Source organism: Camelus dromedarius, chromosome 7, assembly GCF_036321535.1.
Source record: "Camelus dromedarius isolate mCamDro1 chromosome 7, mCamDro1.pat, whole genome shotgun sequence".
NCBI classification, from domain to species: domain Eukaryota; kingdom Metazoa; phylum Chordata; class Mammalia; order Artiodactyla; family Camelidae; genus Camelus; species Camelus dromedarius.
Window position 1 is genome coordinate 25,818,003 of NC_087442.1, and position 15,112 is coordinate 25,833,114.

The 15,112-nt window shown below is 39.8% G+C and overlaps 1 protein-coding gene across 4 annotated transcripts in view; it reads right to left on the reverse strand.

Moving 5' to 3' along the window:
* Positions 1-12,360, reverse strand: part of PTPRZ1 (protein tyrosine phosphatase receptor type Z1) — a 155,027-nt gene extending 142,667 nt beyond the window's left edge. For all 4 annotated transcript variants that reach the window (XM_031455267.2, XM_031455266.2, XM_031455265.2 and 1 more), the window contains exon 1: positions 12,019-12,360. In XM_031455267.2, the coding sequence (XP_031311127.1) occupies positions 12,019-12,076 (58 nt within the window). In that variant the 5' untranslated portion in view covers positions 12,077-12,360. The remainder of the gene's footprint in view (positions 1-12,018) is intronic.
* Between the last annotated feature and the right edge of the window lie 2,752 nt (positions 12,361-15,112).

Here is a 15,112-nt window from a genome sequence, read left to right on the forward strand (position 1 = left end):
TTCCAGACTTGAAATCTGATTCATGTGATCAAACGTTTATTTCATTATTCTCTATTCTGGAAAGCTTGCACCAGGGTTCATTTTATATTTCTAACCAGACTAACTCCTCAAAGAGAAAAACTATTAAAGTCAAGCACAGTGTTAAGCACACAGTGGCCGTTCAATGAGGATCTAGTGAAATAAGTTCCATTGATCTCAACCAGACTCAGTCCCTTTGGCGAAGGACAGCACTGTATTCAGGTCACAGGAAGAAGCAGACCTTCCAGGAGGCAGGAAAAAGTCAGGCTGAAACTATCCAGGATAATTCCTATCATTAAACTTGATGATTTTTCCAAAGGATGTAATCTTTTAATGCTCAAAATAAGGTAATATCAATTTTTAAGAAGCAGAAAAACATATATATATATATATTTATTGTATATATAAGCATATCTAAACAATATACAATCTATGCATGTATACATATATAAATATATTTATATATAAAATACTTATAGGAATGTATTTTATATATATGCACATTACATGTCATTTCCCCATTCTAAAAGCCATCAAAGGAAACTTGACTATAACCAAATGTTACTCATGTAAAATTCGTTCAGCCATACTTCTTAAATATAAAAGTCTTGCATCCAACTCGTATATCATAATATGGCTATATTTCTTCATTACACAAGGAAAAATATGCTCACATTTCTATCCTTGACAGCTGCCACTTTATCCCTTTCTGAAACTTAGTGATTCATTAATTTACCACTTCGTATATCCTGAATATATCTTGAGATACAGTAGATAAAATCCCATCATATTTTTCATACATTAAAAGGAAAAAATTGCCAAAATCAATTTAAAATCAAATGCTAGGAAGCTTATTCTATGAATCATTTTCCATCGCACCGTTTTTATGTAAAACACAAGCTGCAAGCAATTTACAAAGATACTAGCTTACGCGATAGGACTATGATAGCCTTCAAGCAATCTGAAATCAGGGATCTTTAGAAAGCCTATTTACTGGCAGACAGTTGACTGAAATGTACAATACACCGTGCTCATTTTAAAAAGGACAAAAAACAAGGATTTTAAAGGTGAAAGAAGTAGTTTTGATAAGACGATGAAACTAGCCTGACACTGTGAATATACTCAAGTCCTTCCCATCCTTAAGCTTTTTTTAAGGTCGTAACTATGATCTCCTCTAAAATCAACAAAAACAGATTATTTTAAGCAACACCATTTCTTCTTATTACTTCTCAAGGCACTGAGTTAATCAGCTCAGAGGAAATGTTTACCATCCATTCCCATGTTTTGAGGTAAGAAGCCTGGAGTTCTACCACTCAGTAAATAAGAAGTGGTCACACTACCTGCCTCTATTTCTCTCTCTTTTCTTCCCTTCTAACCATCAGCTTCTGTAGAATTGTGTGTATCTGCTGCCTCCACTTTTCCTTCCTTGATATTTCTCTGACTCTATATGGTCCTCGCAACATCTTCACCTTCTCAAGGAGGACGTTCCCCTGAGGCCCAATGATGACTCTCTCTCTAGATAATGGCACCAAGTCCAAGCAATGAGACCAATGACACTTATGTCATATGAGGCAATGTCTTTGGAAATACTTTTAAACATTAAAGTATTACATAGAGGATGGTATTGATATACCTCCAAATGATCTACCAAATGTCCATTTTGACTGACCCAGTGTAACAGCCTTTTAACTGAGTCTCCTCATTCCCAGTCTCACTCTGCTCCAGTCCACCCTATACTCTGATACACCTTAGAGATCTACTCGAATCATTCCGCTGCTCAAAACCCTTCAATGGTTCCCCACTATGTATCAGGCAATCTCCAAACTCCAAATCCTTCAATTAGCCATTAGAAATCCCACCTACTATTTGAAACTTATCCACTAATATACACCCATCCCAATTTTTCCCTCCCTCTAAACACTACACTCTCATTCTTATTCCATGCTTCTGTGTATACCATCATTTTCATCACCAGTGCCCTTCTCCCGAACAGTGACCCCTGAAGACCTACCTCCCCCCACCATCCAGCAGGGTCTCCATCCAACATCATCTCCTCTTAGAAACATTCCCAGAGGTGAATTTACACTCCCACACAACTCACAGTTTCATGTTCTGCAAACTCTGCCATGTATGAGAGCTACTTCTGTACAGATTTATCTCTCTTGCAAAGGCTTACCAGACCACTAGAGAAATATTCTCTCTAGGAGAATATTAGTCACAAACAAGGTGCTCAATAAACATTCAATGACTTGATTTGTGCTTGTGTTCTCACCATTTATGACTAAGAATATTAAAACAGTTCTTTGGACCATCTAAAAAGTTCTTTGTAAATTTCTAAATGCTATCAGTGCTTTTCAAATATAGCAAAAACAAATAGCTTAGATAGCATGATAAATAGTGAAAATGTAATTTTAAACACATACACAAAATGAACTGCTGAAATGAAAAAATACAGCTAAATCTTGTATCTATTACATAATAAAAAAAATCGTAACTCTGATTCTAACAAATTATGCATGGAGAAAGAAAATAATCAAGACAAGGGAACAGTAAGAATATGTATCATTGACAAAAAGAAAGATATTAGGTGCCCATATCCTGGTAAATGCATTTGTGTCTCCCATCGGAGTGGTTCAGTAATCCTCCCATCTGCTGATAGACTTGAATCTCTGGACCAACTCCAAGACCGTCTGGCCTCCTGTAGTTCCCCTGGCTTGCAAAGACTGTGAGGTCAACCATTATAGTCCACACTCCTCCTTCTAGGGTTACTCTGAAACTGAAACTGCCTTAAGAAGAGGAGAGAGGGGTGGGAAGTTTTCCAGGGCCTTTGTCCTGTGGTACTAGCTTTGTTTTAGGATAGCATGAAACTTGCCAGTATCACCACCTTAAGAAAAACGAACTAAGATTGGTAGTATCAGAAGGTTGACCTAGATCTGTCGTTTTTAAACCCTGGCTGTACTGTGTAATCACCTGGGGAGTTTTAAGAAAATATTCACGTCTGGGCCCCTGCACCCACTCATGTACTTGATCCAGGGTGGGGCCCAGACATCAGTATGTTTTAAAAGTTCCTGTGGAATATAGTCAGCTCAGGCTGCTATAAAAAGAAAACCATTGACTGGGTGGCTTAAACAACATTTATTTCTCAGTTCTGGAGGCTTAGAAGTCCAAGATCAAGCGGCTAAAAGATATGGGTCCTGGAGGGAGCTCTCTTCTTGGCTTACAGACAGCTGCCTTCTTTCTGTGTTCCCACATGGCACAGAGAAAGAGACCTTTGGTCTCTCTTTCCCTTCTTATAAGGAATTTAATCCCATCAAGGGGACTCCACCCTCATGCTCTCACCCAAACCTAATTACCTCCCCAAGGTTCCACCTCCAAATACCAGTACAATGGGGGTTAGGACTTCAACACAGGAATACCAGGAGGGACACAATCATTCAGTCCACAACACCAGATAATTTGAAAGTCCGGCCAGGACTGAGAACCACTGACCTGGATTGGTGCTTATCAATCTTTTTTCACGCTGAAACAAACATGACAGGGGATCATGCGTGCAATACGCTCCGACAGGCAGACCAAGATTCTGCACGATTCTGTGTGCTGGGTGAGATGCCACCCTTATGTGTCCCATTCCAGGTAACGTGCCAAAATGCAAGAGGGCAAAAATGTCATTACAGAAGTACTTTTTAATCTAGTGAAAATGTGATTGACAACCATTAGAAAAATCTAGAAAAGTTCCTTATATCTGGCCAGCATTTTTTTTAGACCAAGCACACAATCAGGACTTTGGTGGTGACCATGATTTCTGCAAAAAGAGGTCGTTTTAAACAGAAACATTTTCTTTCATTCCTACTCGAGGTACTAAGTTTATCAGTTCAGAGAAAAGGTCTATTGTCAAGACCCAAACCCTTTAGGTAAAATGTTAGAGCTTTAGGTATCAAGAAATAAGCAGTCAGGTCAGTGACAGTGAAAGAACAGAAAAACAATGGTGACAGTGTGGAAAGCAGAGAGACAGAAGGACAGAAGGATCCTCCCAGAGTGGAGAGGTACCTGTGGACACTGTTCTCAATATTTTAACAGAAAATCCTTTTTTCCTACTAATTAATCATTATTCTTTCCAAAGCTATAAAGCCTATATTTCCAAGGAAACTTGTACAAAATTTATCTTTTGTCAGTGGGTCCATAAATTGGTACGTGGCTATTGAATGAAACCAGAAAGTTGACATTAACCAGCACTCTGAATAATCACATTTAACTTAACATCTGTGTGCAAGTATCAGAAGCAAAAAGAAAAAAAGAGAGAGAGAGACAAGCTGCCCATTTTTACATATTAGAATTTTTAGGCAGAAAGAAATGTCAACACGTGCTTATAAAATTATGTTAACTACCAAGTCCCCAAAATTATATTATCACAGTAAAAATATTTTAAATAACAGTATCAAATGGTGTCCATCTCCTTCCTATCAAATCCTTCATCACAGTGCTGAACAATGGTGACTTTTTTTTCTCAATCTTAAACTTGTGCTTAAAAGAATTGAGGTGAAGAGGAAATAGAAACCAAAGAAAAAAAGAGAGAGAGAGAGAAAGAGGAAGGAAGGAAGGTGAGTGAGGAGAAAATAAAGCAAAGATCCTAATCAAAGAGCAAGTGGTTTCTGTTTTTAACTCTTGTAATAATTTCTAACTCATCCCATGCCCTGTTCCATTTGAATTCAACTCAGTTCAAATATTTGCTGAACATCTGCTATGTGCAGGGCTGAGCCAGATGCAGCACCTATCATCTAGGACTAATGATAAAACCTCAGACAAATTAGACAAACTCCAAAAGTACACATATCCACATAATGTAACTGTACTTCCTGTCAGTTATCTGCTTTCCAGAACTGCCTCGGGCCACTACTTCTCATGGCCAGCTTGACTAGAGAGGACCCAGCATGATGGCTTCTGACTGACAGAAAATACTGCCTTTGTGGGCTCAAGATACTTCATGGCTCATTAGTGACCACCCTTCATGCCCACTGCCCTTTCCTCCCTAACAGGTAAACATGCATGCACGTGCATGTGTGTGCACACACACACGCACGCACATCAAACACTAGCTTTATGCCCTGCCCCCTCCCCCACCCCAGGCACATCCAAGCTTTCTTGCTGCCAACTCATCTAAAATTAAACTCTCACTCAAAATTGCTCCTGCCACCACACATGCAGTATCAAACATGGGGGCTGTATTTTTTCATGCACAGATAGTGTCAGGATCTAGATGATGCTTCAGTGCATTTCTGGAAGAATCAAAGAAAGTGAAGGTCTGGTGCCAGAAGTGGCATTAAAGATGGATGGCTAAAGGTCAGTGCTGACCTAGTTCTTGGATTGAGATCTGAATCAAAAGAAGGAAAAGCCAGAGGAAACTGGATGATCTCAACCACAAAAAGCTTCTGCTACCTAAGAAGCTTCACAGTACTCTCCCTCCATGACCTCAGGAATTAAAGATTTATTATGCACCTACTGTAGGTGCTAAGTCCAAAAATGCTAAGTCCAAGGATGAATGAAATACAAGTTTTTGCCCTCAATGAGCTAGTCTAGTGGGAGAGAAGGACAGGTACATTGCAAAACAACACAGTGAATGCTGGGACAATTTATGGGAAATGAGTTATGGGAGCGCTCACTCCCGAACCAGCAGCTAATCTCTCCTGTTCAACCCCCATCCATAAAGGCCACAAAGTGACCAGTAAACTCCGTTCATCTGTTGCTGCTCCACCTCGGGCCACCAGAATGTCTCTGTGATTTCTGTATGCCTGACACAACACAGGGACACAGGCCAACATAACCAACTCATACCAATACTTCAAATGATTTGAATGACTTTAGAAGTCTTTTCAGTTGAGTTGACTTCTCATCAGTACTATCTACCAACACTTTATCAGTTTTTGATAGACTTTCTGCAGTGATATGAATGTTCTACGTGTGCACTGCCCCATGCGGCAGCCACGAGTCACTTGTGCCCACTGAGCTCTTGAAATGTGGCTGGTGTGAATGAGGAACTGAATGAATGTATTTCAATAAATTTGCAATTAAATAGCCACATATACCTGGTGGCCATGGTCCTGGACTGCAGAGTTCTAAAATATAAGTGCTTTATAGGATTGTGCCGTATGATCAAATAATTTTTCCCTTAAAGCCTACATGTATGTTATATAAGCCTCTGAAGAATTACAAACATGAATAAAAACTGATTCCCTTTTGTAACCTGCAGCTGCTGCCAGGGATTACTCCCAACAAGACACTAAAAGTTAAAGCACAATCGAAACATACATATGTTTTATATAAATTGGTTCTGACTTTTACCACTGGGCTTCTTGATGAATTGGGAAAAATTTTTAAATATTTGAGGTGCATGTATCTTTTCAAATTAGAGTTTTCTCCAGATATACAGCAAGGAGTGGGATTGCTAGATCACAGGATAAGTCTATTTTCACTTTTTTAAGGAATCTCCATACTGTTTTCCATAATGGCTACAACAAACTACATTCCCACCAACAGTGTAGGAGGGTTCCCTTTTCTTCACACCCTCTTCAATGTTATCATTTGTGGACTTATTAGTGATGGTCATTCTGACTGTGAGGTGATACTTCATCATAGTTTTCACTCAATTCAAAAGGACACATGTACCCCCAATGTTCATAGCAGCACTATATACAATAGTCAAGACATGGATGCAACCTAAATGTCCATCATGAGATGACTGGATAAAGAAGCTGTGGTACATTTATACAATGGAATACTACGCAGCCATAAAAAAGAATCAAATAATGCCATTTGCCACAACATGGATGGACCTGGAGATCATCATACTAAAAGAAGTAAGACAGAAAGAGAAAGAAAAATACCATATGATATCATTTCTATGTGGAATCTGAAAAAAAAAAAAAGACACGAACTTATTTACAAAACAGAGACAGACTCACAGACATAAAAAACAAACTTATGGCTACCGGGGGGAAGTGGGTGGGGAGGGGAGTTCGAGATTTGTAGATACTAACTACCATATATAAAGTAAACAACAAAGTCCTACTGTATAGCATGGGGAACTACATTCAATACCTTGTAATAGCTCATAATGAAAAAGAATATGAAAAGGAATATATATATATATACACACATAAATACATATGTATAACTGAATCACTATGCTGTACACCAGAAATTAACACAACATTGTAAATCGACTTTACTTCAATAAAATATATTTGAAAGTCAAGATATATAATACATTAAGAGATACTTCTGAAAGATTGTTAACGAGTTCTAAAAGAAGCAAATATCTTCAAAGTGAGACTTAAAGGAGGTTTTCAAAGCGGAGATTGATTCAGATCAGCTGGATTATAGGGATCATGTGTCTTAAGACTCTATGTTTATGCGCTGCTTCATTATAAGCGCCCATCCAGTACACTAGAAAAGGTAAATTATGCCTTAGTTTTTTTTAAAAGGGAAAAAAGTAACATGGGAGCACATGGGAAAATCATGACTGGAGATCTGAAAGAAAGCAAATGAGAACGTGAAAGGTAGCATCACTTCTTATGTGGAGAGTTAGTAAATTCCAAACAGTAAACTGATCTCCTAGGAATGAAAGGAGGAAAAGGATCAGGCTTGGGAGTAAGAAGAAACATACAGGCTGAGGCAGGCTGTATGATGTTAGGTACATCATTTGACTTCTCTGTGCCTCAGTTTCCTCCACTGGAAAATGTGTAAAATGAAAACACCTACCTGAAACAGTTTTGGGCAGAATGAAGTGAGAAAATGTACATAAGATGTTCAGCATTGGGTCTGCACCCCGCGAACACTGATGGATGGTAAATGGAAATAAAATACAAGCTTGTCTTCTTAATCAAGCCCCTCCCTTGAGGTCCTCTGTTCCAGAATGAAGGAGTTCCATCTCCATAATACAGCCTGAATGGTTGGCAAATGGGAGGTCAAGCAAAGCTACCAGGTTAGATGTCAAGTCACTCAAATCTCTTTGGAGTCAGGGGAACGCGGAAATGCAGTGCGTGCTTCCAGAAAAGCCTGAATTTTTGCCAGAAGCAAAATTCTCACAACATGAAATTCTAAGCAAATTCTCAAACGTCTAGCACAGACATGAGAGCATAAACGAATTCATCAATGAAATGACGTATCCTGGCAAACTTTCCTGAGTGGAAGCAACTATAGTCTGTAATAAAAAGGAGAGAGACATGAAATAAAGAAAATTGCTACTCTGCAAATCAAAAGTAATTAATTTTCTGAATGGAAACTAGTTACTATTTGGGGAAAAGAAGGCATGAGTATTTTCTATTCCTGATTATACTTTGTTTTCAGAAGATAAATAGACCAAGCTGAGAATCCCAGCATACTGGATTTCACCGATTCCATACTCAAGATAAATTAAGCAATTAATTCTTGCAGAGGAATTGGGTATAATTTGTAGTCAAGCAGTTATACTTGACTTAGAAGTTCAGAATTTGATTAATTACAGACTTTACAATAATACTTAACATTTTAATTTAGTGTACCTTGCAGGGTTATAACTCCCTTAATTCAAAGATCCTGAATTCTTATTAGCTAAAGGAAACTGTTCCTCCTTAAATGCTCTTAAAACGCCTACCTCTCCTCTATGACTCATAGTTAAGTCTCCTTACAGTAGGAAGCCACTGAAGATTTTCCCATTACCTGTTCAGTGGGTCACAATTAAATAATAACCAGAGTTATCCAGGCATTGCATTAGTTCTCCACCTAACAGAAAACCTCTCAATTATTTTAGAGAAGGTCCAAATTCACATAGGGAATTATCTTGGGGACATCGTTAATTTCTGCTTCTCTGAGTAATAATCTCCTTCAGCTGAATAACATTAAATGTTGCGTTCTGGTGTAATTTTTAAAAATTATTACGTTAATATTTTAAGTCAGGTATCAGAAATCAAGTCCACAGTAAAAACCTGTTAATAATCCAGAAACTTTATTGACATTTAAATGCCAAACTAGGTGGTGAATAGTTGTTGAAGTATGTACCTGGACCAGTAGCATCCGCATACACTAGGAATTAGTCGGACACTGAGATTTTCCAGCCCAATCCCAGACCTACTGGATCAGAAACTCTTCAGCGTAGGGCCCATAATCTGTGCTTTAATAAGTTCTCCTGGTGACTCTGGTGTACCCTAAAGTTTAAGAACTGTGATCTAGCTAGTTCTGGCAAAAACATTTGAGGCCTCAGAACAATCTTGATATAATTATCCAACTAGATGAACTCGCAGATATATTTAATACCCACCCCCCCCCAAAAAAACCCATAATGTTTCTCTGTAGTTTCTAGTAATTCCTAGCAATAATTTGAAGAGAAAGAATCTGTTTCACTCCAAATAATCTAATGAAGATTTTTCTGCTTGGAAGGTTTTTTGAAAGAAGCAATCGGTCCGTATGTCCAGTTCAAAATATCAGGACGTTTCTGATGCTGAAAACGATAAAGTTATCACAACATTCTTAACTGATTGCTAACAACAGACTCTTGAGTGAATTCTATAACTTGTTTCTGGACAAGGATAAGGAGGGCAGTCTAACATTCAAATTGTACCAGAGCTGTCATCCTGCACAGCAAGTCTCAGTGGGTAGACCTTTCCTGAGCATCTATCACACGTGCCAGGTCAGCTCTTGGCTCCAAAGACACTGAAGATGAGTGGCAAACACATCCAGGAATACGACAGTTGATGTTGAGGGATAAATAATGGTAGACTAAATTTTTCATTTGTAGTGTGCCTCAGTGTTTTAAAATGTACTACCTCGAAATCAAGATACTCATTCTATCTGAGGTGGCCAACGCCCCGAGGTCAGCCTGCAGGCAGCACTGTAAAAGGCCAGCTTTGTTTAAAAGGGAAGGGATACAAAAGTATTCACCTACCAGCCTCAAAACCCCCACATTTTGAGTTCTAATACAAACTTACATTCAATACCATGACATAAACTTGTGATACACTTAAACAATTAAACTCTTTCCAGTTAAATTTTACATCATCAAAGCATTAAAGAAAATGTCCAATAAGCTGAAATCTATAAATCCAAAACAAGAGGCTACTGACAACGCTTTATTGAGAGAAGCCTTTGCAAAACATGGTATATTGAAATGCAGTATGATTCAGCCACGAAAAAACTGAAGTACTGATAACATCCTACAACATTGATGAATCTTAAAATATGCTAAGTGAATGAAGTCAGACACCAGAGGCCATATGATTCTATTTATATGAAATTCTCAAAATAGACATATCTATAGAAAAAGAAAGTAGTGATTGCCAGGGCTGGGGTCAGAGAGAATGAGGAATGAGTATTCATGGAGTTTCTTTTTGGGGTGATTAAAATGTTCTATAATTAGTGGTGATGGTTGCACAACTTTGTGAATATACTAAAACCCACCGAACTGAACAATTTAAAAAAGTGAATTGTACACCACGCAAATTATATCCCAATTTTTAAAAATTCACAAAATACTCAGGGCATGTGGTCTAGATGGCATACAGATCAATATTCTCTGGTTTATTTTTATACTACAGTGAGATTTACTTTAAACAATAATCTAATTACTAAGAGGATCTGGCTTTGTAGTTAAAACAGATATATAACAGAAATATAAATTCAACAGGTGTGTGTATCTGATGACCACAGCACTTTAAAAAAAAATGTCTTCTCCTCTCCAGAATCAACTATGTGGTTTTAGAGAAAACCAGGACCAGACTCCCTGCAAGTCTTTAACGTCAACCGTGTACATCACATCATCCCTGACTACATTCATATAGCTTTTAGAATTTAAATTATGTCCATGTATCTGGGGTCCTATTGGCAATTATCATCATATTTGCAATGCAATTCTCATTAGTTAGAAAATGAGGATGATTTCTTTTTGTAAAGGTTACTGTGCCAAGAGCAGCACCATCTATTGGATGAAAATGTAGGTTAATATCTACTTTATTATGAACAATCTCAAAAAAAAAATTTAGGAACTTCTAACTGAAAAGAGTAAACTACATGTACTCACAGCCTAAGGTACATTTTCTAACTTTCAGGTTAATGCCTCCAAACCTATTATATTCCATCATAATAGAATATCTTCTTAAAGGAAAAAAAAGACATTTCTTTAATAAAATACAAAAAAAATCCAGTCTTAACAATTCTTTCTGAAAATGTCCGGAACACTTAGTGAATCTGCATTCCAGGTAAATATTCTAACTGGCTATTTCAGAAGGCGGTTTCAATATCTCATATGTAACCTAGAAGGTGGTGGGTGAAACATGAATCCATGAACAACTGTATCAACCTGCAGCTCTCCTCTGATTTTGGTAGCAGTGGCAAAACGTTGATAGAAATTTTTATTGAAACTTTTTTTTTAAGTAACTGCCCAGACTTGAATGTGCCTAAACTAAAAGTACTGAAAAACACCGAAAAGTCAGGTTGGTGCCTGTTTTTGTTACTACCTTTCAAGCATGTGTGTGTGTGTGTGGTGTGTGTGTGTGTGTGTGTGTGTGGTGTGTGCGTGTAATTCGCACCAGACACGTGTATTTCTCATTCCAGCTCACAATATCCTTAATATGAACTTAACAGCAAAAATGTGTTACGGTACGTAGCCCCCCACCACTGCTGTATTTATTTTTTATGTGTATCTAAAAGGCTCTTTCCACACCTTGTAAAAGAGGAAAGAGAGCTGCGAGGACCGGGAGCGTGATGGGCAAGCCTCCCTCTCCCGGCGGCGGGGGCGGCCTCGCCGCGGGCAGCCGGACGGCGGCGGAGGTGCGAGGTGGGCAGAGGGCGCATTCTCCCACGCTGCTGACACCCGTCGTGCGGCCGCCGACACCGTGGGATCCCCAGTCCGCCGTCCCTCTCTCCTTCTTGCTAGACGGCGGCGCGGCAGCAAGTACCGAAAGCTCTGAAATCCCCCAACCCGTGTCCCAAACGATCCCGGAGGGAAACCCCCACCGAGGCTCCTCAACTCACCCAGGCGGCAGACACAGAGGAGCTGGATACAGGCGAGGAAGCGCTTTAGGATGCGCATTTCCAGATAGTCCGAGGGCCCCCACCGCGCGGCTCCTCGGCGTGTCGGGGTGCAGAGGGAGGGGGCGCCAGGGAAAGGTTTTCTCCTCCAGTGTATAGACTGGCGCGAGGTTGTGTGCGTGCGTGTGTTTGTGTGTGTGTGTGAGAGAGAGAGAAACAACCGAGAGGAGGACGCGTGGTGCTCGTGGGCCGGGGAGCCGCTAGCCGAGGAGCATGTCGGGCGTGCGGGACTCGGTCTCCCTCGCCGGAGGCGGCCGCGGTCTGAGCGCTCGGAGCGCGGCGCCGCTTGTGTGCCGGGTGCGCGCTCGGGCCGGGCTGTGCGCGCCGCGGCTCGGCGGGGGCGGGAGCGGGGGCGGGGGCGCGGGCGGGGGCGCGGCGCCGCGACGCAGGGAGCGCGGCGGCCGCTCGGGGCCGGGTCCCAGGGTAGCGATTCACAGAGCGACGCTCCTCCCCCCGGTCTCTGCCAGTAGCTTCGCAGGACCTGGAGTTTGTGGAACCCGCTGGGATTTAGAAGCTTCGCGGAGAAAAATGTCTCTTCGTTAAATGTCTCTCCCTTTGGAAGAGAAGAAGAGGCCAGACCCTCATTGTCCTGCACAGCCGGAGACTGACCTTTGAGGTTCACCTCTGGAAATGTTTTTCATTTGATTGTTGCCCTGCCTGCAGATGCTAAGTGGGTCCAATCAGAAAGGGGGCGGGGGGCCCTCGGTAACTCGGGTTCCCCTTTCTCCTTTCTTTCCATTTTAACAAATAACCAAAGTAGTTCCAGACCCCGTTTCCTTCAGGGCAGTTGACTGCGAATAATCTCTGGCCCTGATTGTGACCAGTCAGACCCTGCCCCTGTCCCAGACTCCGGTCGAACTGTCCTGCTGTGCACAGCTGCCTGGAGGAACTTTCCACTTTGCAGTGGTCCTTCTGGACTTACGGAACTACCTAAGTGCCTCTTCACAGAGTAGCAAGGGAAAATTTTTTAATTGCTTAATTGAAGGATATACAAAAGAAATATAACACATGCCTCGTGCTGCCTCAAAACTGAAAATGTCACGCTGTACCTGCCTCATTCTATTGTATTTTCTGTTTTTCTACTTATATGTGAGACCCATTTGTAGCCTACAGGAGTCCACTCAAAGGCACAGGAAGTCAAGTTCTGGAATTATTCCTGTATTCATAGCAATCATTTGTTGCAGATTTTCTATACAAGTGTGTATTCTGTGTCCTGTTCTTGTCTCAAAAATAGTATTTTAGCTTTAAATTTTTAAAGAAATCTTATCACGTACAAAATTGGGTTCTGAATGTATTTCAAGTGTTACTATCAGTTCTCACTAATACCCACAACCTCTGGACACTAAATGTGCAAAGCTAATGATGCAGTTTGCTATTGCTTCAGGCATCGATTAGAGCTGTGCAATAAATTTCAAATCTATATAGAATATTTATTCAGGAATGCATATAAATATTAAGAAATTGATCTTTGATCTTAACTTCTTCCTGTGCATAAAAATAGAATTGCTGCAACTTTTACAAGAATTATAATGAGGATTGATGATTGCTCATGTGAGTTTCCACTTAGAAAGAAAACTTATGCTTGCAAAGCAAGAAGTGTGTATCTAAACTAGAAATGCTCTGGAAGGTCAGAGAAGTTGTTTAATTTGTTTAATATGGTCTAGAGTAGGCAGAGAAACTTTCCTAGAGATATGTAGTTAATCCGGAAAGACTGGCTGGAAAAAAAATTGATGTCAAAAGGGGTGGAGACAAGAATGAAAGATGAAGATGTTATGTGCTATATAAAAACAACTTGAGTTAAATTTGAGCAGATTGAGTGTGGTTAGACTATGGGAAATACTGATTTCCTCGTGAAGGAATTTATACCTGAAGTGTTAAGCAAGAGATAACCACAAAAGAAACTTCCAAGAACATCATCTGTTTAGAAGTTAGGTTTGCTCAGGGCTTGTATGGTGTTCTCAATTATCAAGTCTACCCCATTAACCTGCCAGTATAACCCAGTGGTAACAAATTTTATCCTAACTCCCCTCTTATCTGGCTCAAAAGTCACACCACTGGTCACTTTTTTGAGTCAGAGCTCAAAACAACAACAGCACTGTTAAAATCAAAGTTACTCTGGTAAAAAAGGCAGATGGATCCTGTGTTCTCTGCTGATTTCATTCTCACAATTAAAAGTATTGTCATTCACTTGGGAAGGTACAAAAGCCACCCTGAGAAAGTAGACAAGTTGCTATTGAGGTTTGTACTGGGAGCAGGATGGCAAACAATTCTAAGTGACTTAGTGATAGCAATGGAAAACTGACTTGGAAGACTAGCCAGTGTGGATCTGATAGTCCTGGGGAGGGCAATGGAGTGGGAGGCTTGGGAGGTTAAGTCCTTGGAAAATAAGTTATTGCAACACTTCACCTGTGGAAGAGAAGGCATCAGAAGGGAGGGAACATCAAAAACATCGTAATTCACATTTCACAACTTTATGAGGGTCATGGCCATTTTTTAGATATGTTACCTGACCAATATACATTAGCCATTGTGAGTTAAAAGTTATAAACCCATAAAACCACATACCTGCATTCACAGTCTGAATCAATCTATCGTCCATCTATCCACCTATGTTCCTATTTATCCATGGATAGATAAATTGATATAAATATATTCTCTGTACATTTTATATATTTATGTAAGTATATTTGCATATTTTATATTTATATTCTATATGTATTTATTTCATATATAGTCAATATATATATTTTGTGTGTGTATATGTGCTGGTAAAGTTTATTTACAATATGCCGTTTCATGTCAATCACATTTAAGTCCTGGAAGTTTGTTTTTACATGCAGCACTCAGTACATTCCTGGAAGAATACTTCTTATTTTCAAAAATAATAACAAAACAGGATGCAATTGATATGATAGTTGGGTATATTACTGAAGGTTGGGGGGGTCTCATCTGGGATTTTAGGGTGAACTCTATTCAGAGGCTGCCAGTGGCAATTCATGGGAGAGTCACAGAGTTCTTCACTTTTTCGCCATAAATT